This window comes from Myiozetetes cayanensis, unplaced genomic scaffold (genome assembly GCF_022539395.1).
Source record: "Myiozetetes cayanensis isolate MyiCay16 unplaced genomic scaffold, myiCay2020 scf3, whole genome shotgun sequence".
NCBI classification, from domain to species: Eukaryota; Metazoa; Chordata; class Aves; order Passeriformes; family Tyrannidae; genus Myiozetetes; species Myiozetetes cayanensis.
Window position 1 is genome coordinate 29614058 of NW_026087521.1, and position 27328 is coordinate 29641385.

The window sequence follows — 27328 nt, forward strand, 5'->3', positions numbered from 1 at the left end:
AGAATTCTGAAGCCACTCTGGTATACCTTACATTAGTGTCATTACACACAGGAACACATATTTCAACAGCATTTTCACATAAAGAGATAGCAGATCTTTTATCACTGAAGGTAAAAACAAAACATAACAACAAAATACTAAGTCGTATACAAAAGTACAAAATACTAAGTTTTGCCTGCTATTATTAGCATATACACTTCTATGATCTTAATTGTAGCTATTACTTGAATATGCACACTCCCCTATAAACATTTGGTCTTCTATCTGTCTTATTCATTCAAACAGTTTGCTATCCATATCTTCATTATTTTGGTGATGTAACACACTGATGCACAAAAGCATCTTTGATATTAAGGCTCAGGATCAATGACTATTTTAGGCATGAAACTTACATGTGAGTGTTCCTAAATTACAAGTTAGAAAGCCAAAAGGATCCTGCAAAGAAACATGTGAACCAATTCAACTGAAACAACTCCTTAAAGATTCAAGTAAAATGTTTAAAAGCTACTGTTTTGTGATCGCTCATAGTATGAACTATAAAACAAGAAGCTAGGAATCCTTATGTACTCACTGATCCCCAAGGCCCTACTTGCCAAGATGCACATTCATGAAGTTCACACGGTGTCACTGATTCTGGTCTATCATTTGGATTACAGAAGTCATTTCTCATTTGTTCATCGTTAAGTTGGCACCAGACATGACGATGCTTCATTCCTTTGCCACACGTCACAGGACACTGTAACATTATTAGAATCATCAGTTTGTTAAGACATGAATCTCCATTAATGGCTTCAATTTCTTCTAGTAATTTGTCGGATTTTAAAGATTGCATACATTACAAAAATATTCCATGAATGTTAGTAGTCAGACAAACTCTAGTTCTCTTATTTCCTCTAAGCAGTAACTCAGGTGCTAATACAAAGGAATCACTATTAAGATTCTAGAGATACAAAATATGAGAACTATGTACAGATCATTTATTTCCGTTAGAATAAGGAATACTTGTTTAAAATAGGAGTACATATATCACAGCTTTCACTGGAAAAATGTTTAAACTAACCATGATTCTTTTATATCCATATAATCTGTAATAAAATGAATATAATTTTGTTCTTCAGTTGGCTGTATAGTTCTCATTGCTTCATAAAAAGGGAAGGCATGCATATTACTGTAAATAGATTTACTTTAGGTAGCTTCATTACCTCATATTTGTGAAACAAAATCTAGGAGAAAAAATAAATTCTAGAAGTGTTTTACAGAAGTTCTGATGCAATTTTTTTTCTCTTACATCTGGGATGCGTATCAGCTAAATCATAAGACTTCAGAATTTTTACTGCAGTGTGCCCAAAAGTAGAATAAAAAACCCTAAACACTTAATGCAGTTTGTTTTAATATTGATGACCAGGACCAAATGTGCCTTAAGTTTTCCATGGTTTCATTACCTCACTCCATTCAGTAACTGACCAGCTTGGACATAAGAATTCATTGCAACTCTGTGTTACAACTTTTGGAAGTTCCTGGCATTCTCGGTCAGGAAGATGACGACCCAAGTTATTCATACAAAAAGCTTCTCTGGTTCTGACACCTCTTGCACAGCTCCTGGAACACTGCAGTGTATAGACAATATTACAAAACAGGAAAGAGAATACTATAAAACCAGGTCAAAATACATTATTACTCTTAAATGTGTAAGACATTATAGATTGTGCTAGACAAATGTGTCCTACCTATAATGCACGGACTGATAATATGTCCATTTGAGTTTGTTTAGTAGTTCCAAGATAAAACTCTTGAATGAAGAATAAAACTGAACTTGTACTTACTTCATTTCTCCAAAATACCCTCAGAACTAAACTATTAAGACTGTAAATAAAACATACATCTTTAACTACCAGACCTCTGCTGACTCCAAAAACCAAGCTGCAAACAAGCTACAGTTTCTTACGAAAGTATGAGGAAGTTGCTGAAATATAAAGCTTGGTATTAGCTGTTTCAATTAATCTGTATTTGTCAAACATTTTTTCCTTTTAGTTGAACTGAAAAAAAAAAAAAAGGAAAGAAAAATTTGGTATGAATGCTAAGTAGAACTATAATGGTACAATTATAAAGTTTGTAATTTGTACCTCTGACCATTCTGTGTAGTGCCAGCTTGTTAACATACAGTCACCATGGCAGGGCTCTCTGGCTGGTGGTCTCTGCTGGTCAGCACAGTACTTATCATCCACTGGAGCACTGAGTCCTTTGGAACTAGAGTATTTCATGCAGCGGATCTCAATAGACCGATAACCTGGACCACACCTTGATGTGCAGTCACTTTTGCCAACATTGTGCCACCTACAAGGACAAACTGTTGTAGAAAGCTAACTATGTTTTAAAAAATATGAACATGGCAAATAAAGCACTCAGAGTATGTACCAAGGATTATAATGTAAATACAGATGTGCATTTTAGGGAACAGACAGAACTGTAAAGTCTCTTTCATGACTAGAATTTTCAAAGCAATATAAAAGGATTTGACTCACAGGCTTTAAACAACTTCTTAAACTTAAAGGATCTTTTGTCTCAATCTCCTAGGTGACTTTGAAAAATGTAAGCTATAATTCTAACCCTTCATCCTCTGAATACTTCAGCATGGGCTTTCTTGGAGTGCAAAAACACAAGTCTGTTTCAAATTAGTTCCAGTTGTGGGTACAATTCTGATGGAAAATGTTTTCCACACGGTGATACAAGTTTTTTGCCAGGATATACAGAATGGATTCACAATCCTAACAAGAGATTTTGTAATTTTCCAATAAAAATTAGAAAAATACCCTAGCTCTACTTAGATTCAGAGGTGTAAATATAATGTACCCATTATGCCAATAGATTTGAGGAGAAGCAGGAGAGATGGATAGAGGATAAAGCAATCTGAATTACTTTGTTTCAATCTCAATCAATAAAAATATATAAGACCACAATATCTCCATCAGTTAGAAACCTCTGTTTACCTTAATTCACACTCTGTATTACACTCCTCAAAGACACTTGGTACACTGGGTATAAGTTCACATCTTTGATCAGACACTACCACACGATCACTTTTACGTATACATGTCATTCTTCTTCTTCGGATACCTTGAAAAAGCACCAAAAAAAGCAAATAAGGGGCTAAAATAGGAGTACCTTATGGATTCCATTCATCATTTAGGAATTTAACTGAGATACCCCATTAATACTAATCACTGTATACCGCAGATTCTGCCCGAGCATGCTGACTACATTCCAGGTGGCAAACAACCTTGTCCCAGTGATCTTTGCCATCTCCCAGCTGTCCTACCGTAGTCTTACAGGATATCAAATTCCAGTGAACTACAAAAGTGCAACACTCCATTCACTCATCAGGCTGAGTATTCCAAATGTATCATGTCTGTCCTTTGCTAACTAACATAGTTTCAAACCACGATGTCAACTAAGAGGTTGTGATCCTTTCTTTTAAGGAAGCAGAAAATTTGATCACAGGGCATCTAAAAGATACCCTGAGTGCTGGGAGAAGTAGCACAGTTGACAGATGCTCCGCTTCTCTAGCACATGAGAATGTCTACAGGCAGACTCAAAACCAGAAGAAACTCATCATCCCATAACTTGGGGCTTTTCTAACACCCACTAATAGGAGTATCTGTCAAAAAGCTCTGTACTACACTTTTATATACACATTTCATAAATATTGTGCCTTTATTTTTACACTGGAATAGCCTATAGAATAAGAGTCCAAAATAGTAAAATATATATTTAAAGAGTTTTATCTCATGTAGCAGATAATGAAAAAAAACCCAAACAAATAAATGTATAAGAAAAATACTAGGCAAATCAGTGACCATCTCGAAATAGGATAATGCAAGCCTAATGCATATTAGTAGATATACAATACCGCTTTCTAAGGATGCATTAGACTTGATTCAACTTTTTTAATAAACCACTCCTTATGTTTACAAATGTAGGTTTAAGTATAGAATTGCACTACATAAGTACTGAAAATAGCAAAAACAAAAATCAGAAGCTGTTCTGTCCTTAAAGGCTCTGTGCACTTAAAGCTTACTGAGAGTAATAAATTTCTTCCTTACAAATGGGGTGAAAATTCAGAGTACTTAGGACTAGTCTCGTCCTAAATGCCATCAGGTCTTTGGTTCTGGTGAAAAAATAATTCACAGTACCTTGGCACATCCTGCTGCAGTCTTGCCAGGGCCCATAAGGATCCCACGTAAATAAATCACTTCCATCTTCTATTGGGACATTGAATGAATAACGCACATCAGGGTTGTATAAATTCCCTACACACAAAACCTTGATGAGATAAAATGATAGCTGTTTTTCAGTGAACATGAACATAAAATTATGAACATAATGTTCATGTAGGAAATTTTCAAACTTATGAAAAATGTAAACATGCACCTGCAAGGTTAGCTCTTCTTCAACTCTATCAGTGCTGTTAATTCGTTCTATCGTATTGTTTGACCCACTGTACTCAAAAATGGCTCCTTTTATATTGATTTCTCTTTTTGACATGCTTACAACAAAGTTTCCATTCAAGATAAAATTTCCATGAATATCCGATAAAGCTATAAGTGAAATAAAATATTGGAAATAAAGCATCTATTTAGTTAAGAGATTCTCTCAATAAAAACTCTTAATAATATAACTTCTTATCAACACTTAGCCTTATTTTAGTCCATGTATAAAGTCATATCAAATAGTTTCTAATAAGTGAATTCAATCCTAATCATCAGTAACTTTCACCTGAGTAAACTGTCATGGATTTTCTATGCATTATACTAATTTAATAATATGTGTTCTGCTGAAGGGTTGAATGCAGTCACGACTTCTAAATTTGTTTAGGTTCTGCTATGCAGAAGGAAACAATAATTATCTGTATTTCTGTCCTATTCTACAGCCCACATCCTTGTATTTGCTACAGCTACTTCTAGTGAAGTGGCTTTTAAAATAAACTTGAAAGTAAAAATAAATTATTAAGGCTTTATAATAGCCATTTAATACAATGACCAATTTACAATAATGAAGATGAATGACAAGTTAAAATTTATTGAAATCAGGTAGAATTTGTAGTACAGGCATGTTATTCAGGTGACATGATAGAAAAAGTGAAATATGAGATAACTGATAAGTTTGCTGATGGTCAGATTGCTTTGTTTGTAAAATAGTGTATGCTTCCAAGATTTAAAACAACAAATACCTGCATTATTCCTGAGTTCACTTGTGGAGTTTTAATTAACACTATGACAACTAAGTAAAAAACTGACAAAACGATGCCACATGCTATAATTCCTCTTATCTGACAAAGGAATGCACTCTTTTAAGAATTACAAACCTAACAATATCTCACTCATTTTTATGGCAATTAATACCTACTGAGAGACTCAGGCAAATGAAGATACGAAGTAATTAGATATTTCATGTAAAATCTTTATCAGACTTCTGATAATACACATCTCTAGGAAAGATCCACAGCAAGAGCACAAAACCTATCCACCAATGTTGTACACAGGAGGCTTTTACCAAGGTAGTTGTCATCTTCTGGTTTCCCTGAGTAGCTGTACTGTCGAATATCAATGTTTGTTGCTCCTTTGGGTATATTTACTACAACATTGTAACCTGCAATGTAATTAATCACAAATTAATTATATAGAAAAATAGTCAAATACTAGTAAATATGAACATAGATTTAACTAGTTTTATTCGTAAAACCCTACAGTGCACCAGAGACAAACAATACTGAATGCCCTCATGTTCTGTGAAGAGTTAGGTTCTGCATTCAGAAATATAAATTCAATTCTTATCACTAACATGAGTTCAACCTACTCAGAGAAATCCCTAGGGAGCAGCACTACTCTAGAAAGCAGTGAAGTATATCAAGTAGGACTCAGAAAACACTGTGACTCCTCAAAACTTGACCACAAAATTTTTATAGAAATCTGAATAAGTCATTTAACATGAAATATCTCAATTTTCTGTTTATACAGTTGAGGTAGTTTTTTCTCTCACAAGAGTATTTCATGACAGCATTTTAAAAAATGAGTCTTAAATAATAAGAATATAATAAAATAATAATAATAAGTAGGAGTCTAAAATATTGCAGTGTTGCAGGCCGTATGCATAGGTAGATGTTTCAGTTAAACTAGCCATGCTTGATCATTATTCTCCTGTTTAAAGGTTGACTGCACTTCCTTTAAAATACAAACGCTTCACAAATGAGCCATCATTTCTTGTAATATCTCCAATTACTAGTGGAGATAGTAGCCTTGTCATGAGGTAACAAAATAAGGTGCATTGAGATTTACTTTTTAAAACAGTCACTCTGCATATAAACATAGGTTAAAAAATCCCAACCTGTTTCTCACAGATGTTAATCACAAATTCTATAGGATTCTTACAGCTGAGAGAAACTGAGGAAGGCAAACACCTGCAAACAAATAATAAACACAAACATGCAATCTAAAGTATTAACATAAGCTCTGATAACTTTTCCACATATTTCACTGTGTTTAACAATCTTGCTGGGATTTAACTTTACTCACCTCTGTGGGTAAAAATTTAAATGACAATATTCTTTTCATTTTGTATGGGGTTTGGCTGGGATAGAGTCTGTAGTAGAGTCAGTAGCTGGCATGGGGTTGTGTTTGTATTTGTGCTGGAAAACGTTGATAATTCAGGGATGTTCTTGTTACTGCTGAGCAGAGCTTACATCAGAGTCAAGGCCTCTTCTGCCTCTCATACCGCCCCACCAGCAGCAAGACTGAGGGTGCACAAGAACTGGGAGGGGACACAACCAGGACAGCTGTGTCCTGGACAACTGACCACAGGAATATCCCAGACCACAGTGTCATGCTCAGCATATACAGCTGAGGAAAGAAGGAAAAGGGAATGGTTGGAGTAATGGCATTTGTCTTCCCAAGTCTCTGTTACCTGTGATGGAGCCGTGCTTTCATTGCCCATGGGAAGTGGTGAATTAATTCCTTGCTCTGCTTTGTGGCTTTGTGGCTTTTGCTTTACTTATTAAACTAAATTGTCTTTATCTGAACCCATGAGATTGCTCACTTTTACTCTTCCAATTCTCTCTCCCATCCCACTTGGAGGCAGTGAATGAGTGGCTGTGTGGTTCCAGCTGGGGTTAAACCACGAAAAATTTCATAACTCACTAACTTTCCAGTGCTTTTAACCTATTAAAACTACACCATGCATTTAAATGAAGATTTCTAATTACAGGTCTATCACATTTACCAGCTGGGGGCAGCACTGCAATTGCAAATTGACACTGCAAGCTCCGGATAAATACAGTTTGATCAATCTTCCAGCATACTGGGACAAAAAACCAAAACACACTCAAAAAAGCCCCTCATCTCATACAATAAAGACCTTGTGACAATGCAGTGAAAGAAGACCAAATATGGGGGGAAATTATAAACAAAACTGCAGAGCACATTGTCAAGGATACACAAAGAGAATAGATCACATACTAGGGCACTGATGAGAATGACCATTGTCCAGGAAATCCTCAGATACTCTAATGGGACACAATAATAATAGCCAACATAATAATGATAATAATGTGTACATCATTAGATTACCATTTCCGAAAATAGGAGTCAAGTAAATTAGTGTTCCTCTGTAATGAATTTCTGATGATCACTTCATACTGTTTAAACAGTTACTGACAACATTATAACTGCATGAATACAAACACATACCGCAGGCTGCTATTGTCAATTCCAAATTCTACCTTACAAGTAAAATGACTGATTTCAGTATGAAACAGAACCAAATGAAGTTAAAATAAAAAGCTCAAGTGCACAGACTGTGGTATACTTATCTTGTTATTCTAATTCAGAAGTTTTTTGAAAAAGAATATTTCCTCAGACAATGTCTTCAGTCATCTGCCTAGGTATGTCTTAGGCCTCCCATGGATGCTGGAGTTTTAATGGTCAGCTAACTACAACCTCTTGTTTGCATTGCTTTACTCCTAGTTGAGCATGCCTAAATGATAATCCCGAATGTTTAGCATAGTGTCCAGTAGTATCATCTTTTATATGCTATAACACAGTATCATCTTTTATATGCTATAATTCCAAGAATTTGAACATAATTTAAACATTCAACAAATATAAAGCCAAATAGTAAATCAAGGTTTTCCTCATCCCAAAACATGGGGCTTTTTCCCCTCCAATTTCAATTTGAAGCAAATAAGTCTGTGACGATGGAAAGTTGATGAACAGCAAGAGACTGACAGTCACAGCTATATTTGCATAAATGGCAGTTTCACATAATGGTCACTTGAATTGTAATGAATGTATTTGTGACAAAAGTTATGCACTGCCTATAAGCAGCTTCTCAGGACAAACTCAAGAAAAAATACACGTATTTGTATGGTAAGGGTACCTGTATCCCACCTTCAAGATTTTTGGTAATTTTCAATTGGTGGAAGCCCCCTACCAGAGGAGAGAAAATCCAACAGGACACTTGGCATACTTTTCTCTTCACCAGTAACTCCTTTGTTCTATGATGATCCTATTTGGTAGCTCTCTGGGTATAATTTTCATTTAGCCTATGGTCTCTTCTAACCAGTGAAGTGGCATGAAGGAGCCTTTAGGCTGATATTAACCTGGAGAGTTCTATCCTTATGTTCTATGCTCTAATTACTTAATTGCACTGCTACACACGTACAATAATCTCTCCATACTTCCCAAAACAGACTACATATAGAAGAATTATCAGTAGCTCTGTTAGAGAAACTAAATCAAATAAATAGGAAATACCAGGGTTATTCAGAAGATTCTCATTCAGTACCTGCCAATGAAGAGGAAAGAACATAAATATTGCTCTCCCTGTTCTCTGGAAAGATAAGGCTCACATTTCACAGGAGAATAATTATATGCAGATTATTTCTTCACTATAGGAGAAAAGGAACCTCATCAGCTGCTCACAACAGACTTCTTTCTATTTCTTCACACAATCAAAAGGAGACATTGGAGTATGTCCTTCAGCTGCATAGTTTCAGACAAGAGAATGAAAAGTACAAAGCAGGAACCATTCTTCCTTTTAAAATACTTTTACTCTCAGTATATCTTTTGCTTTGACCTTAGGGTAGATTGATTTTTTTTGCCACTTGAATGGGTTACTATGTCACAATGCTGGTCCCTGTATCCTTGAGAGGGAATGTCACTGAAAATTAGAAATATTTTTTATTGATAGAAGCCCTAAAGAACATACACTGACATCCTACTTCCTTAAATGCAAGGCATAATTTCTAAGCCATACTGAAACATGTATTAAGATTTAAAAACACAAACAAACATACCATAATGAGCACTGTTGAAAGTGCCTGCAAGTGTCTTACATGAAGAATTATCACCACCACAGATTCCACATTTGTCTATCCTTGCCTTGGAATTCAAAACATGATCACAGCCTGCTTGCTACAAAAAATATAAATAATAAAAAAGCCCTGTGTCAGTCAGCCTAATGGTAAAGAATGAAAACAAACAATATAACCTTCCCACTACCCCAAAATATTCTTGTTCACTGTATATATCTAATCTTCCTTGGAAATTCATTAAAAGCCTTTCAAGTTTTTGGGTGCTGAGATATAAGGGCAAAGTACAGTGATGCTGTTGTATTAAGAATGTACAATCCAGACAGAAGACTTAATGCGTAAAGAACTGCATAAGAATACATAACAGTACATAAAGATTTTGTATTAAAAAAATCAACATAGTGTATAAATTTTAAGTTATATTTACATTAAAAGTCTTGGAATCCTAAAAGCAGTATGTGTGTGTACATGGTCATCAATTCCTTTAAAGTCTGTCATTACTGCAAAGTAAGCAAAGGAATATGCATGGACTATGATGGTTAAACTAACACAAGCACGATTTTTGTTTATGTATCTTTACTTAAACTTCCCTTTTTATTGAGCTATGATAAAAAGAACAGTTCTCTGGCATTTCCTCTTGATCCAACACTATAAAAAGAGCTACACATGCTCCTCATCCTGAATTTACTCAGTTTCATTGCAATCAGCAGAACAACCTGGGCTTGACAAAAAAGTCTTCAATTGTTATAACATAGCATCTTGCTTCTCCCAATAAAATCTTGTGGCAATGCCATAGTTTTTATTAAGCAAAGAATGCTGAATTGATCCCTTTCAGGAGTCAGTTCCTCCTGATTTTACAATGAAATAATAATATTGTAATCTATCTACCCTTGGATTTTCTACTCTTTTACTTCTCTGGTACCAGAAATACAATGGTAATAAACACACAGCATGCTCCTTTCTTTTCTTTATGCCCATTTTAGATCAGTTGCTCTCTACTCACTTGGACAATATTAACTCTCTTGCATATGAGGTTTGACGAGGCAAGACTCTGGGTCTTCAGGTTCAATTATATGTTATTCACTTAACTGCCTCAATTTCTAGATGTCTAATTTGATAGGGAATAAAATTAGCTTAAGCAAACTCAGATCATCATATTTTCATTAATGTTTATTTGGATTAATATTTAATATCTACTTTACCATCTGTTAAAATTGATTTTAATAATTAATAAGTTTAGATTTAAATACCCTGCATAAGCCTTGAACACAAAGGTCATTGGTTTCTGCTCCACAGGGAGTACCATCAGCAACTCTGTCCTTCAGCTGATAGTAGGAAGTTGTTCCAGAAACTCGGCAAAAAAGTTTACAGCGATCTTTCATAGAAACTGGAAAGAAAATCCAACAGGTTTCTTGTCTGTTTTAAAACTTTAAATAAAGTAACATATTTATTTTGTTAGTTGAAAAAATGCATAATTACTTACTACCACTGTATTTTGGAACCCAGCGAACCGCAGATGTAAGACCATTGATGTTGAAGTGTTTGCCATCAAACTCAGAGCACTGTTGCTCGCGGAAGTCTTTTTTGCCTTTTGGACATGAATCCGTATTACAAGACCGAAATTTCATCCTGCGGCCAACACAGTACTTTCCTCCATTTCTTGGCCTAACAAAAAAAGGCACTCATTTTGTAAAATTGCTGTTTTCCATTAAAAGTGGCTCGAGCCACTGATATAAAAGGCAAAATCTCACACAGCATTCTGTCAGCTCTTACTGACTTACACACACACTTAACTTCTATTGCACTGTGTAATCATTTATACCCACGACAAGAAAACTAAATAATCCTTGTGAAATACTACTGCTGAGGTAGGTAGTAATCAAGCTACTGATGTTTAATGCCTATTACAATTTTACTTCTCTTAGTGTTATAACTATTTGCCTAGGAAAAAGCATTATTAACTTCAATGTTTTTATTAATTGAACTAAGATTATAGCCTTATTTTTACAGAAGCATCATCTCCTCAGTAATTTGAAATTATTATTTTACAGAATGACAAAGGAAGAAGACAATTAGGAGCAGACACTCTTTTCTGTAGTCCTAATACTGGTTTCAGTTTGGGGATCAAAAGAAATAAAAAGGGAAAATTGTGGAAAATACCCCATTTACTGTAAAGTCTAAAATACATTTCCTAACAGTCATAAATCCTGACACAAAATAATTCAGTATGTTCTTGGGGAAGACAAGAATATATCAATGTCATATTGACACTATCAATTACTACAGACAAACAGAGGCAAATCTAATGGCAATCTAGTCTACTGCATCTTGCTCATCAGAGAAAATAAAATAACCTGGGGCCATCTGATAGAAGTTAATTTACCCAATGATAATATTAAGAGGACATGACTTCATAGAAAAACCCTGAAACAACCCAGGGAGCAGCTGTGGTTCTGCTTCTGGACAAGTTAAGGGTAAAGTTTTCCTTCACTTTTATTACAGAGAACGAAACCCACATGGAATTTTTCGGTCAGTGTAAGTTTCTCATTACAAAGGTAAGCTGTAAATGACTCTTCTATAAACAGTGTTCCTTGTGGGGCGTTACTGGTGGCGGTGTTGTGGGAAATCCTTAAATCAAAGCAAATCAAGTGTTTCACTAAAGAGATTAGATTAGTAGGGAATACATATATTTCTTTTTTCAGCTCCTACTCCAAAGAAAGCATCTCAATGTTTAAAGAAATCTCAACAGTTAATCTTAAAAAAAAAAAACAAAACCAAAACAAACAAACAAAACAAAACAACCCTGCCAAAATACATCTTCAGAAACACCTGTAAGTATACATTATATTGTTTAAGGACAAGGGTAATCTAAAAGTCCTCTGCATATTAGAGTCTGTAGACCTAAAGCTCTTTCCCAACATGGCTGAAACAAGCATGTTTTTACAGGTGTTTCAATCTGATTTGCACAGTTCACAATTTTGATTTGAACCAATCCATTCTTTCTTAATATCTTCATTATACACTAATGTAGAACAGAATAAAAAACATACTCTGGTCGATTACACAGCCTGGTGGTGCTCTTGATTCCACCTCCACAAGTTCTTGAACATGAGCTATAAGGTCCCCATGGCCCCCATTCTCCATCTACAGGACGCATCTCCATTTCTCTGCTCACACAAATTCCATGGCGGCAATGCTGCACAGTTGACAAATAAAATAAAATTTTTAATTCCAAGCAAAAGTTTACTGTATATTTTAGCCACAGAAAGAACAAAATTTAAGAGCTAACTATTCTTATCTGGATCTAAATATTTTCTAAAATGTTCAATTTCCTTTGAGATAACTTACCCAGTACTCATATTTTCAAAAATTCTGCCTAGACTTCTTTGCTCACTATGAAAGCTACTGGATGCTGAATATATATTTAAGTCTAGTCACTTCACTCAGATGTCTCTATAAGACTCTTACAGTCCTGAATTCCCAGTACGTTTTCTTGCACAAACTTCAAAAATAGATTTACAACTGTCCTTTATGTTTGAGATTTTCCAGTTTAATTTGGAATTCATGCTGATACAAAAAGTGAAAAATTATAACAAACCACCAAGAAAATCAGGGTGTTTTGAACATCTCAAAAGCTAACTATCTAGAGGAATTGTTTGGGAAAAGCAGCCAAGCACTTACGACCTTGGTTATGGTAAAGCAAAGTGATGCTACAGTTTCATGTTTAAACTCAGACTTTCACACCTGTAACAAAAGGTGTGAAATATTTTATTTATCTTTTACAAAATCGTTTTTATTTACTATGAATTAAAAAAACTGTTATTACAATTAAAATGGAATTAATAGATAAATAATAACTCTTAGAGCAAGATACTAGTTTACAATGTCTATTCTGTTACTTCAGATTTTTTTTCTGGTGAAGAACTACCAATTTCCAACTAAAAATTTACATAAAAGAGTAATTTTCATTTCATCTGCTGGGATTTATATTATTAAGAAGACAAAGATTGCAAAACTATTTTTTGTGGTTGTGTCAGTTATGAGACCTCAATACACTGTAACTGTGAACTGTTATTATTTATAGAAAGTTGTAGTTACTTTTTTTCCCCAGAAGCATCAAGGGATCTATCTCTTGCTTCTAAATATTTCCTGTCCAGTATCTGACTGCGCTTCAGTGGTTATTCAAGCAGTACCTGACTAAAAAGTCTAAATGAGAATCTTATGATTAGTGCATGTGTGACTTTTTCCAAAGAACTGGCAGGAATTACCAGCACTAATCCTATTGATGACTTATGGTACTTGGAATTCTAATTCACTTGTATGCTTTAGAAGATCCCAAGTAGTATATTTGATCACAACACAGTGGAATAGTTTACATACTAATATAGAATATTTACAAGATACTATAATGTCAGCACAATGTATCCTGCTGACTTCTATATGGATAATGTGTCAACTTCGTCCTGGACTCCAAACACCACCTGAGGCATCAAAGACTGCCCATATCTGGAGACAAGATACTGGGTAGGGTTGAATACATGGGTTCAGTGCTCGTACATAATAGAGAGAATTCTTCATTTTAGATGCCTGTTTGCAGACTCAGAATTAGACTGATCATTAATTAGGTTCGTTGTCAGGAGGGATTCTCCTAGTCATATTGACAGGGAGTGACTTATTCCATCTTTCCGTGCAGTATGTACATGGATCAGTCACTGAAATCATCAGAGCAGATTATGTTAACTCAACTGCTTTTTATATCTGAAGCTCAGGCTTTGCCTGTCCACAACACAAAAGAGTCTTGAATTACCTTAAAGTCTAGAAGGATTTTGATAACTAAAGTCTCTGGCACATTAAACAACTTCAGAATCTCTGATACACAAAACATAAAATAATTCAAGGTTTACATCCCTTTTTTTACAACTACATCATTTTACAAATTTATTGTAGGAAGTATCAATTAACATAAATTTTGCTGAACACACAAAAATTGTGTACAATCTTTCTGAATATAGCCAAATGGCACAAAACTCAAAAGTTTTTCAGTGGTTTTATTACTGGGTAAAATAATACCTAAATGCAATTTTTTCATAATTAGTGTATGCTTTTATTATATTGATATTTACGTTCTATGCTATTGATCATTTTGCTCTCAAAACAGGAATTTGTTACAGAATCTGATTCTCTTTTCAGGGTTCTGCCTGAGTTCCTAATTCAACTTGATGACAAAACTGCCTGCTTGGTAACTCTTCATCACACCAACTCTTGTGCATAGGCCATATCTTTTAAGCCCTGAATGCCTTTCCCTAAGAACATGACCATTCCAGGTGATCGTAAAGCCCAAAGCAAACACAGAAAAAATCTAGATCTATCTTTTCATTTAACCATTTAAATGAATGGCCAGATCAGCACTTGCTTGATGCTAAGACTAATGTTTTAACTTAACACCAAGAAAAACTACATATGTGCATATGAAGTCTCACAGGAGTGCTTACTGTTAGTTTTTATAATTTTTTTCAAGGTGCCCTTACGGTACCAGTACCTTTACATACAAACCTTCTACTACTTAACATCAAGTACATAGCAATAAAAGATAGTGCAGCCATAAGATAAATGAGGAAACATTAAAAACTTGCCTTTCTAAGAACTGTCATTAGCATCTAAGGAAATAATTTCTTAGACTATAGGTTGAAGATTTTAAATCTTCCTTCACAAAACAAATACTACATTCTAATATGTGACAATGACCTAGCATTTAAGTTTTTCTTCCATCCAGAAAAACATTTACAGTAACTTGAAGGGAAATTTCAGGAAAAGAGAGAGTTGTGAAATGAAATTTTATACCCATAACAGCATTATTTTGATCCATAAAAATGCAAAGCATATGTTCACATCTGGGATATTTAACAGTTTATTCAACAAACTTGTCTCAGCTATTATTCTGCTGCATTCCTACTGAAGCAACACGATGAAGTCACAGTAGAAAACTCCGGCACCAGACATGTTCCAGATGTTCCTCTGTGCTTGATTGAATCATTGCTTCACTGAGAATACTATGGTATACAGAACTTCCATAAACTTAAATATAATTGCTGAACAATTTTTTCCTGTGTTTTTTATGGCAAATATAACGTATGTATCATGTAAAGTGGGTATCACACTTAATTCCAAACACACTGACTGCAGTAAGTGACAATGCTGCTCTAGCCAAGATCAACAATTGGTTTTCTGTCAAAAAGACAGAAATTCTGACCCAAATCTGCATCTAATTATTGCATCTTCAGAGATGAGAGGGAGGCTTAATGATTCAAATTTGGTTTGTATTTTTTAATAACCTGCTTAAAATAAACACTTTGACTCTTACCTATGGATTACCCTATGATTTGATAAATCGAGTGCTTCCAACTTATCTCTCACTGAATTTGTCAGATTTCTAGGAAAGCAACTTTGAAAGAAATTATTAAAGCATTACTTGCCAGGCTATGCTTGATTTCGACTGAATCAAGGAGAGTGATAGATGCATGTGGAACAGGACTAGAGCTCCTCTGAAATCAAGCACTTCCTACACAGCCTTGTATGACTCACAGCAAGAAAAGAACTCCAAGTTCATTCTTATTGCCTATATTTTCCAGGCTGCTCATAGAGCAGTTAATAAAATTAGTATACAAGACAGAAGAAATGGAGCTTGGAAAGATATCTAACTGAAGCTGTAATCATGGCATCTCAGGTCTCTCTGTAGCATGGATCCTCAGACAAGTCTAAATTTATAACTCAAATACATTATCTATAAACCCCACAAACTTTTATTTTTTCAAATTTTCAATTTGTTTTTACAAAAACTCTGCTTACTTTATTTTTTCCCTTGAAACTTTTAATTTTCTGTAATTACATCTCATCAGAAAAGTATTTCTGTGAAATCTCAGTTTATAGAAAAATTCTTGGTTTGAGCCCATACTTTACTCTGTTCTTACAGTTCAAAAGATCTGCTGCTGCTTTCCAGATGGTGAACATATCCCCCTATCACCCAGCTCTGATAAAATCCATCTGAATTTTTTATACTTACTTTACATATATACACATAAAATGATTTATTCTTTCAGATAAAATATCTTCATGTATTACATTCATGAGGTAGTCAAGCTATGCAATGATTTTTAATAGAAATCAATACATGAGTAGTAACCTACAACTGAAGAACAGCAAACCTACTCCAGAATCAGACTGGTACTTCTTTTATTGTTCAAAGTAATTCTTTATTGCTCTGCATCCCCATTCTCAATTGTCCCTGTAACCCTGTTTTCTGTGTTAAAGTGACGAAAACTTAATTCACTTGATACCTGTTCTAGATGCTGGCTCAATATATATCTACAGTGAATAGAAGTGATAAACATTTCTCTAAAAGACACAAAGGTACATGCTTTCCAATGAAACTTTTACTTGTATCCTGTGAATTCCTTCTTGCTGTTACACAGTTTTTTCCAGACTCCTATGACATTTTTTTTTCCTATGTTTAAGTAGCAAACTGCCATTATGTAGAATGGGACTGCTCCAGGACATGGAAAAGTTTGGGTCAGAATCACACAGCTACCTCCTACTTCTCCATTTCAGTGTCCAAAGAATCAATGCAGTATGGGCATATTTTTATATTCCTCAGGAACACAGGAAGGACCAGAGTGTAACCCTTTCAAGTGCCTCAAAATGTAATTATAAACCCCCCACACTTTATTGGGTATTTTTGCTGTTATTTTCATAGCAAAACCAACTTGTTCAGAGAATGCCACTCCTAGAAGACAGATGGTTTCAACAACTGTTTCTCTTTGGAGATCTCTTTTTGGGGCTCAGATGTATATCACTAATTCCAACAGATGAGTTATCATTATTGGAATGAATATCATATAAATTACACTGCTAAAAACTGCATCAACTTCATTATACAGAAGCCATGATTCTGAACTAGGTGTAAGCTGGAGATGGATGTGTAAGGAGAGTTTGTATATCAGTTGGCTTGTAGCTAATTTGGTTACATATAATAGTGTAGATATTTATTTTCTATAACACTTCTAGAATCCTACTCCTTTTAATTAGATCCACCATGAAATGGGATTAAGTATTTTCTCTGAATGTCATCAAGCACACTGTGAAAACTGGTACCCTGAGATTTAGAATTTTGTTTGTTTGTATTTAAATATGAACAAAGATATTCAAAATATCAAAACCTGAATCACTCTCCAAACTCACTCCTTTGGAAACTCCTCCAAAACTTCTCATGTTTAAGGTGTGGAAAAATCATTTATACTATCCCAAGAGGATAAATGCAAGTAAATTCTTCACTACAGAAACCCCAAAAATAAAAGAAACAGATAACAAAATAAAAGAAAACAACTGAAAACATAATCCAAACAAGAGTCTGCTGGTCTACAGAAATTTCAAAGCGCAAAGAAATTTTCGACTGGAACGCAACAAGAAAACCCAAGAGGAAGCAGGTCTAGAAGTTTCTGTTCTAAGATGTTCACGTTTCCTAAACATCCATCAAATTAGCACCTATCTGGAACAAGATAACGAGAATTATGGCTAAGAGAAGAAAACCAGGCCAATTAAAGCAGCTCAGTTTCTGTCCTAATGCAAAATAATTCTCTCATATGTCTTGTAATGCATAGGAGCATCCTCTGCTATCTTGGTCCTCAATGCAGCATATAAATACTGTTCTTACTGTGATTTATGCTTTTAATTTATATATAGTTTATACCATGACAACAATTGCAACTGTATCTACAAAATTTATTGTGGTATTCAGTGAGAAGGGTACATCTGAGTAATCATACAGCACTGTTCTTAATTTCAAAGAAACTCCCACGGTAGCTTTGATGACAGAAACAAGACACAGTAAAGCACTAAAGATCTAATATTTTCATGGCATTGTGCCCCGTTTCACAATAAAAAAACCATTTTAATACAAATTTTATTTTGTAGTTATGACGTAATTGTATTTAGGAAGACAACTCAAGGATATATATTTTTGTGTTTAATAATATCTCTCATAAAAGACCAGAAACACTTTCAAGTAATGACTAATGTAGTCCTATAGTGTGTAGAAATTCACCCCTGCAAAACTAATATGTGTTTACATATGGCATGTCTAGTTATATTGGCTATCATTTTGTCTCTGAAGTATCATAGAATCATAGAATCATAGAATAGATTGGGTTGGAAAAGACCTCCAAGATCATCAAGTCCAACCCCTGATCCAACTCTAATTACTATATCATGGCACTAAGGGCCATGTCCAATCTCTTTTTAAAAACTTCCAGGGATGGTGAATCCACCACCTCTCTGGGCAGGCCGTTCCAATGCCTGATCACCCTCTCTGTAAAGAATTTCTTCCTAACATCTAACCTAAACTTCCCCTGGCAGAGCTTGAGCCCATGTCCCCTTGTCCTGTTGTTGGTTGCCTGGGAGAAGAGACCAACCCCCACCTGGCTATAACTTCCCTTCATGTAGTTGAAGAGAGTGATGAGGTCACCTCTAAGCCTTCTCTTCTCCAGACTAAACAATCCCAGCTCCCTCAGCCTCTCCTCATAGGACTTGTGCTCAAGTCCCTTCACCAGCCTGGTTGCTCTTCTCTGGACCCGCTCCAGCCCCTCAATATCCTTCCTGAACTGAGGGGCCCAGAGCTGAACACAATACTCAAGGTGCGGCCTCACCAGCGCAGAGTACAGGGAAGGATCACTTCCCTGCTCCTGCTGGCCACACTGTTCTTGATGCAGGCCAGGATGCCATTGGCCTTCTTGGCCACCTGGGCACACTGCTGGCTCATGTTCAGCCTCCTGTCAATCAGCACCCCCAGGTCCCTTTCCACCTGGCTGCTCTCCAGCCACTCTGTCCCCAGCCTGTAGCGCTGCAGGGGTTGTTGTGGCCAAAGTGCAGGACCCGGCACTTGGCCTTGTTGAACTTCATCCCATTGGAGCCAGCCCAACTCTCCAGCCTATCCAGGTCCCTCTGCAGAGCCCTCCTGCCTTCTGGTAGGTTGACACTCCCTCCCAACTTGGTGTCATCAGCAAATTTGCTGATGATGGACTCAATCCCCTCATCTAGGTCATCGATAAAGATGTTAAACAGGACTGGGCCCAGCACTGATCCCTGGGGGACACCACTGGTGACCGGCTGCCAGCTGGATGCAGCCCCGTTCACCAGCACTCTCTGGGCCCGGCCCTCCAACCAGTTCCTAACCCAGCACAGAGTGCCCCTGTCCAAGCCATGGGCTGCCAGCTTTTCCAGGAGTATATTATGGGAGACAGTGTCAAAGGCTTTGCTGAAGTCCAGATAGACCACATCCACAGCCTTCCCCTCGTCCACCAGGTGAGTCACCTGATCGTAAAAGGAGATCAGGTTGGTCAAGCAGGATCTGCCTCTCCTAAACCCGTGCTGGCTGGGTCTGATTCCTTGTCCATCTTGTAGGTGCTGTGTGATTGCACACAGGATGATCTGTTCCATAACTCTGCCAGGCACCGAGGTCAGGCTGACAGGCCTGTAGTTACCAGGGTCAGCCTTGCAGCCTTTTTTATGGATTGGGGTGATATTTGCCAACTTCCAATCATGTGGGACCTCCCCAGTGAGCCATAGGCTGCACTCCCTGCTTCAGGGAAGGTCTGTTTGATGTTAAAAGAGCTGGCAGAAACTTGGACTTCCTACAAATCTTTGTGAAACCAAATAGACAAATAGTTCCTGAGGTGATGAGACACAACATGAGTAGTGAGGAAGTGAGACACTTTACTCAGACATGGCAGAATTGCTACTTAGAGGCTACTGTCAACCCTTAGCACTCAGAATGTATAATAACAGGAGATGAAGAGAAATTTTCAGATATTTCAGCAGAAGCCAAACAAGCAAATATAATCAATTTTTACAGGCAGCTCTAGGACAAGCAAAGTACAGTTTGATCAGCTCAATAGTCAGTAAATTGAAGTAAAATTAAAGGGTTGTGTTTTTAGAAATAATAATTACAGATAATAATATTAACTCAGTAAAATTAATACAGGAAATGTTCAGATTACCAAGAAAATATTTTCTTTATTGTCTATAAGACTTTGAAGAATTAGGCTGTATTATCCCTTTAATGTTTTAGGAAAATGCTACCCATACCTACTGCTGATATTATATATATATATTAAGTCACTGAGCTCTAGATGTGTGTCTCTTTCAAAATGAGTACATGTTGATAGATCGCATATGGCAAGAAAATATTCCATTAGGAAGTGCAGTCATTCAGGAAAAGTATGGTATGCACTTAAGAGTCTCTGATATTATTAGATTTCTATCTTGTAATTTTTGGGAAGGAAAGACACAAGGACTGTTAGAGTAGTCCAGAGTAAGACCCATTAATCAGACACACAACCTGTAAAATTTAGGCTTAAAAAGTTGATACTAAAATAAAAAATGCCTTTCATTGACCTTTTCTATATTCATCACAGCAATAATGTCACAAATGCCAAATATAAATTGATTTAGCTTGCTGGTAAATATTAATTACAATTACTAGTCACTATGTCTTATGCCCATTAACATCAACAGCAGCTTGTGGACTGAACTTGAAAAGAGCTGTCCCTTAGACAGAAACAGATGACAATTTGTCAGATTAATTAATTGCTGTTCTTTCTTACATCTTTCAGAGGTAATGACTGTAATTAGCTCTTCACTTCCTAGAGAAAAATGGTTTCACAACACTAATTACATAAAACAGGATTTTATATTCCTATATAAAAGAAATCCTCTGATGCTGGCAAATTAGAGTCAATTTAACTGAAGATTACATTTGAAGTTTACATAAAAGATGAACTTCCTTTCTGATCAGTGACTGAAAAATGGGTTAAACATTGTAAAACCAGCTGCAACATGGACTATAATCAAGCTAAGCCTCCACTGCAGCCTTCAAATAATTTTTTATAATCTTGCAAGACAGAAAGAAACCTTTTGAGACAGTTTAACCCCTAAATTGTTATCCATTAAGACACTGTTTTCAAACTTCTCACCAATACTGTCTTTTCAAACACAGAATCTGTAACATTATTGGGGGAAATGTAGAAATAATGGAGTGAAATGTATCAGTTTATCATACATAGAAATTAAACTAGATTTTTTAATCATCTTTGAACATATAAAACTATTTAGAAAAATTTTAACATTGCTCCCACAGCCCCTGAAGCTGCCAAAGCACACAACTATTAAAAGCAGCTCAGGATCCCTATTTAGATAATCACTGTCATACCTGAGCGTGTAAAAAATCTGAAAAATATTTCTTACAGTACCCTGTTTGCCAGTCATGAAGTGAGACATGAAAAAGCCAAATACTAGACCAATAAGGAACTCAAGCACCTAATTTCAGTTTGCTGTCCAAACTACATACAAATCCAAAGCCAAAATCAAGCCTCAAATCTCCACTGGTAACTGGATTCAACAAGCCTCCCTCACTACTTCTGTTTCTATCAAGGTTCTACTAATTGGATATTCATGACCCTTATGGACAGCTCAAGAAAGGTTATATCATCCAAGGATACAGATCAGGATGTGCATTCAAAAACAAACTACCAAATGAGGAAGCAGTGAACGGCACTCTCATCTTTACCAAATAAATCAATGAGCAGGGTATAGGAAACACAGTTTCCACTTCTTTTTTTTTTTTTTATCTGTCAAAGAATTCAATCCATACTTCAGACAGCCAGGACATCCTACACATCAGGGTATAAGTGAGAAGACAGTTCCATTTTTTAGCACTGAACAGATTCAAGTGTCCTGAAGTATGTTACAATAGGCAAGACAGAAAATGAACAAAAGTTGTGTGTGGTTAAGGCACTCCCTGGACTAGGTAAAGGTGAAATACTTTCATATTTTGTCTGGAACAGATACAGTGTGCAAATAACTACTGAAACCAGATGCTAATCCAAAGACTCCCTCTTTCCAAAAAAGCGTACACCTGTATCTAAGTGACTCATTGTCATGGGTATACTCTGGGCTGATTTTCTCTCACCCCCCACACAACTGCTATAAGTTGAGAGAGGGTTTATGCAGACAAAAGAGATGTGATGTGGGGAGAATAATATTAGTATTTCTTACTAGCAAGATAAAAACTGAAGAACAATATATACAACAATTTTAACTAGGCAAAAGTGCTATGTATTTACAGAAATACCCTTCTCCCCTTGTATCAGTTTAGGAGGAGAGTCTCTTTTCCATTTCCAGAGCTACAGGTCTTCTAAATAATTTTGCAGCACTTGAAAGTTCCTCTTTTATTATCTCTAGGACAACAGCTCCAATTTGTTGCAGCTGGAACTGTCTCTCTCTCTTCTGTGTTGACTTCAGGGCTGGGCCTACCCCATCCTGGGTGTTAGCTGGGTCTTATGGGCTCTTCCATGGACTGCAAGGGGACACTTGCCTCACTATGGTATTCAACCATAGTTACAGGGGATAATGGCTTTTGAGTCCACCCGTTTGTTGTGGGGTCCCTCCTCACGAGAGACAGTCCTTGATGAACTTCCCTAGTGTGAGTCCACTTTCAGGCAACAGTTCTTCCATTCTCTGCTGTCCCTTAGGGTCACAAATTCAGCTGCACCAGCATGGATCCCTCACTGGCATCACAAGTCCTACCCGGGATAACTGGCTCCAGCACAGGTCTCTCTCTCCATGGGCCACAGGTCTCCAGCAGGACTCTGTTTCACCTTAGCCCTCCCACAGGGTCACAGCCTTCTCGTGCACTCACATGCCTTCACCTGCTTCAGCATGGACTCCTTCATGAGCTGCAAGAGGTCTCCTCATTCAGTAATCTTCCACAGATGGCAGGGTTTCTTTAGTTTTCAGTCTTTTCCCTGCTGAAGGGAGAGAGCGGGGAGAGAAGGAGCCCTCCACCTCGGGCCTCTCTTCTCTCTCCTCCGGCTGCCAGCTTTGACCTTGGAGGCTGCCCTATCTCTCTGCCTGGAATTCCTTCTGCAGCATGTCTTGTCCAGGCAGTTTCTCCTTAGAGTTTTTCCTCCACGTTGTTACATGTCTTGGTCAGGGGGGCTTCAGGGCCACGCCTGCCCCCAGCCCAGGGCCGGAGGTAGGAGAGGGGCCTGGTCCACACCTGGGGTCTGCACCACACACCTTCTTTTCTGTTTTCTTAAAAATGTAATTAGCAGAGGCGTTATTCAAACTTTTGATTGGCTTTGCTCTGGAAATCTACCTGGAAAAACTATTTTCAGTCCTGATGGGGGCACTGGTCAGCAAACCCACAACACTCATACTTAATTTGTTCTGGCTCAGTGAAACAGTCTCAACAAGACAAACTGGGGGAAATACACTTTTGGGATGTCATATTTCAGATAATTCTACTTTGGAGCACTACTGATCAGGATAAAACCCAAGTTATTATGCATGACCTGAATTTTTCAAACAGAGGGAAAGATGGCAACTTCCCCCTGAGTTCTCTCACCTATTTTTAACCAATGTGGTATCTGTAAACTTTAATAATTACTCTGAACAATGATGTTTTTTATGACATAACATTACAGAATTGCAGGTGAAATCAGACACTCTTCACACAGTCAGTATACTACAGGCACAGTATTGCCACACAGCGAGCACTGATCTTTCTTACCTACATCAAACATTGCAAGTACTGAGAAACAAATCAAGGCTTACCATTCCCACACCACAAATTGTTCCATCGGCCAAAGGCATGTGCTGAGTACGACAACCTTTGTGAACACCTTCTGTGCTTGTGCACCATAAGCGTTTGCATTGTTTCTGAAAAGAAAAACACTTTTAACACCATTTTAGACATTAGTTGTGATATTTGTACTTTCTCATACTGTGTGGGCTTAGTGTTTGCTATTAGTACTACCATTTTCCACAGATAAAACCCCACGAAAACAAAACAGACCTTGATTAAGGCCAAGCAGGAAAGTGGAATATTTGAAACTGATCCCATTAGAGTAATAGATAACTTTATTTTCTATTTCAGTAAAAAAATTAATGTTAAAATATATAAGAGCTTATGGTTCATACTATGCAGTTCAGTTTCCACATAATCCCCCAAAAAAAGGCTCTGAGTTCAGCAAGAATTAAATACACTGACTATAAAATTAAGAAGAAAGCCTCCTTTTCAAATTGTTAAAAGACTCTTAACAGAAAAATAACCCATATGGATTACAGAAACACCATCTTCAGTCTTCGAAGTACCATTTTCTTTCCTTTTCTATAATATTCCCAATAAAGCCTGACTCCTCAAAAAAAACCAATTTATCTCACCTCCACTTAATTTAGTCTGAATCTGATCTTAAACTCTCTCCTTTAAACAGCTCCAACAAGCCATGTAATATTAGTAGAGGTATTTTACAACTTGATACAAAATCTAACCCTACATGACATCCTGACAGTAATGTATAAAATCATAATGTTATATTTGTGTTTATATTGAAATGGCCACATTAAGTTTTCACAATGCAATTTAAAAATTAATCTAGTCAAGTTTTCTTTTCATATCTAAATTTTGTATACAATATATACACTCTGTCAGGTTTAAAAGTATTTTTTGACTCTCTGAGAAAGTAGGGAGTCAATTTGGATCATTTAGAACAAATGTTTGGGATCATATATTAGCTTTAAAGATACAAATTTTTAAAAGAAGCAGAGAAGCAAGACCTTCTAATGTAAGATATGACCTATAATGTGAAAACATTTGCAGGAAGTGTTGAAATAATTCCCTTTCACTTGTTGCAGAAAACCTTAATTTATGCAGTTTGGGATCATTTAAAGAAATTATCACAATCACAGACATGGAAATCAAAATGAATGCATCCTACTTTTTATTTCTATATATTTCTTGCATATGAAATTGCAATGCTGTCCACTGAATGTTTTCCCTTTCAGAAGAATATAACCTGAACTTTTACTTATTTCAGGATAAAATTATTCCCAAACCAGTAATTTTCAGTAACTTTTTAGTCTAGATTGAACATGACTTTGTCTGGTTTTCACTCACCAGATATGGGCACACTTGTGACCCAATACCAAACGTAAGTTCACACTGCTTGTTGACATCATACATTGACCCTGGCAGCTGAGAGGAAAGATCATATATTTTTCCACTAGGTTTGTCTAGGAGGCATTCACCATAGCCAGTACTGTTGTAAAACAGAAACAAAATGTGAACAAATCGCTCTTAATTCACTGGAAACCTTCTCACTACTCACACAACACTTACACATGTATATCTCAGTGGAGTTATGGGTTTGCATGCCTACTTGCTATATAATGACTTTAATTAAAAGTCATGAATAATTAAATAAACGAGGTTACTTGGTTTTCCTTTTTCGTATTTTGCATTTAGATCCACCAAACAAAATGAAGTTCTTTTTTTTTTTTTCTGGCTGACATTTCTCATTAAAAAAAAAGGAAAAAAAAAGAAAATGCTACTGCCTAAATTGTACTTTTCACTTATTTTTACGAAAAACTTCAGAAAATAGATAGTTCCTATTCTAACCTATTATCATACTGAAGATTTTTTCAATAAACTATTGAAACTATTTTTTCAACAAACTAAACTACATTTAAAAAAATAAAAATCCTTTAGATTTGCACATTCAGTGCAACTTTAACAAAGTCATGAATCATGTATTTTTCTGGAGTACTAAGGCCCTCTTAGGTTAAACCTAAGAGCAGTGTAAAAACTGTATTTAAGCAATACCTTGAAAATACTTCTCAGAAATACATTGAATTGGAAAAAAGTAAAAAAAAAATAAGAAAAAGAACACTCCAAATCACAGCATTATATTGACACTCACTCGAGAAATTCAGTGATATATTTTTGACTGCATTTTGACCAGGTCCATGGACTTGTATGATAATTTAAAGTCGGAGCCATCACGTGATACTGATGTTTAATTCCAGCTTCTTTACATTTAAAACTGTCATCATGAGGCACATTAAATCTAAAAAGCAAAACAGACAAACTGCAAAACAAATTCAGAAATAATTAACTGAAACTCTCTTTGCTGTAACAGCAAACGTGTTTTCAACTCAAATGAGTTTGAAAATATCTTAAAATTTAATGGAACTCAATATATCTATCAGATATTATGGCAATAGGTATCTTTAAAATGCCTTATATAATTCTCTCCTTAACCAAATACCCTCCTGGGTACAGGAAGGATTTTACAATTACTTAATATTTTAGCTCACCAGAAAAATTCCAGTGTTTTAGGAATATGCCACTTTAAAGGAACAACCCATCTCCTCAAGTGCATATACAGGTCATGTCCAGACTGTCCACAACATGTTACCCCAATATTTGCATAGTAACTCTTACTATTCAGTAACAAAAACTACAGAGCACATTAATATTATACTTCATGCAAATAACACATCATCTTATTTTACATCTCAGTTTAAGTACCATGATGAACAGCACATGTCTAAATGAACTTGCAGGCACATGAAAATCAACAAGCTAGCTACTGAGCTCTGTAACGTCATTGTTACCTACACTGTAGCATGCCTCATGGAGCTAGAGTATAGCACCTTTCTGCCATCACTGATGAGGTATGCTTCATAAAATAAAATGCTGTCATCTCCTCTTATTTTTCTGTGTAATGTATTTCTCTTTGTCTTACTCTACTGTATTCTGAAAGGATCAAACACAAGGAAGAATATTTCTGTGTTATATTAACAATTTTCTTTTCTTAAAGGTAAATTCCTAGCAGGGCTAGAATGCAGTTGGAGTTAACAGACTATGTTGTATGCCTAGAATATGTCCCATTGTCTCAACCAGTTCATATGAATAAAGAACAGAATTCAGCTCTTTGGCCAGTCTTTCCTATAATTCAAGATACCAACCAGGTTACAGAATTCACAATTTCTTTACCTCTAGGTGACGGGCAGAGCTGACTCGCTGAAAGGGGCAAAAATAATGACTCTTCTAAGAGGATATGTCAGACTGTGCTT

The 27328-nt window shown here is 36.1% G+C and overlaps 1 protein-coding gene across 1 annotated transcript in view; it reads right to left on the bottom strand.

Annotated features, from left to right (window-relative positions):
- ADAMTS20 (ADAM metallopeptidase with thrombospondin type 1 motif 20) overlaps positions 1–27328 on the bottom strand; it is a 94216-nt gene that overhangs the window by 36684 nt on the left and 30204 nt on the right. The window contains 14 exon segments of the mRNA XM_050324484.1: positions 572–736; positions 1443–1607; positions 2124–2334; positions 2988–3114; positions 4191–4320; positions 4429–4595; positions 5551–5646; positions 9347–9464; positions 10612–10748; positions 10845–11026; positions 12412–12557; positions 24026–24130; positions 25368–25509; positions 26170–26316. Of these exon segments, the coding sequence (XP_050180441.1) occupies positions 572–736; positions 1443–1607; positions 2124–2334; positions 2988–3114; positions 4191–4320; positions 4429–4595; positions 5551–5646; positions 9347–9464; positions 10612–10748; positions 10845–11026; positions 12412–12557; positions 24026–24130; positions 25368–25509; positions 26170–26316 (2038 nt within the window).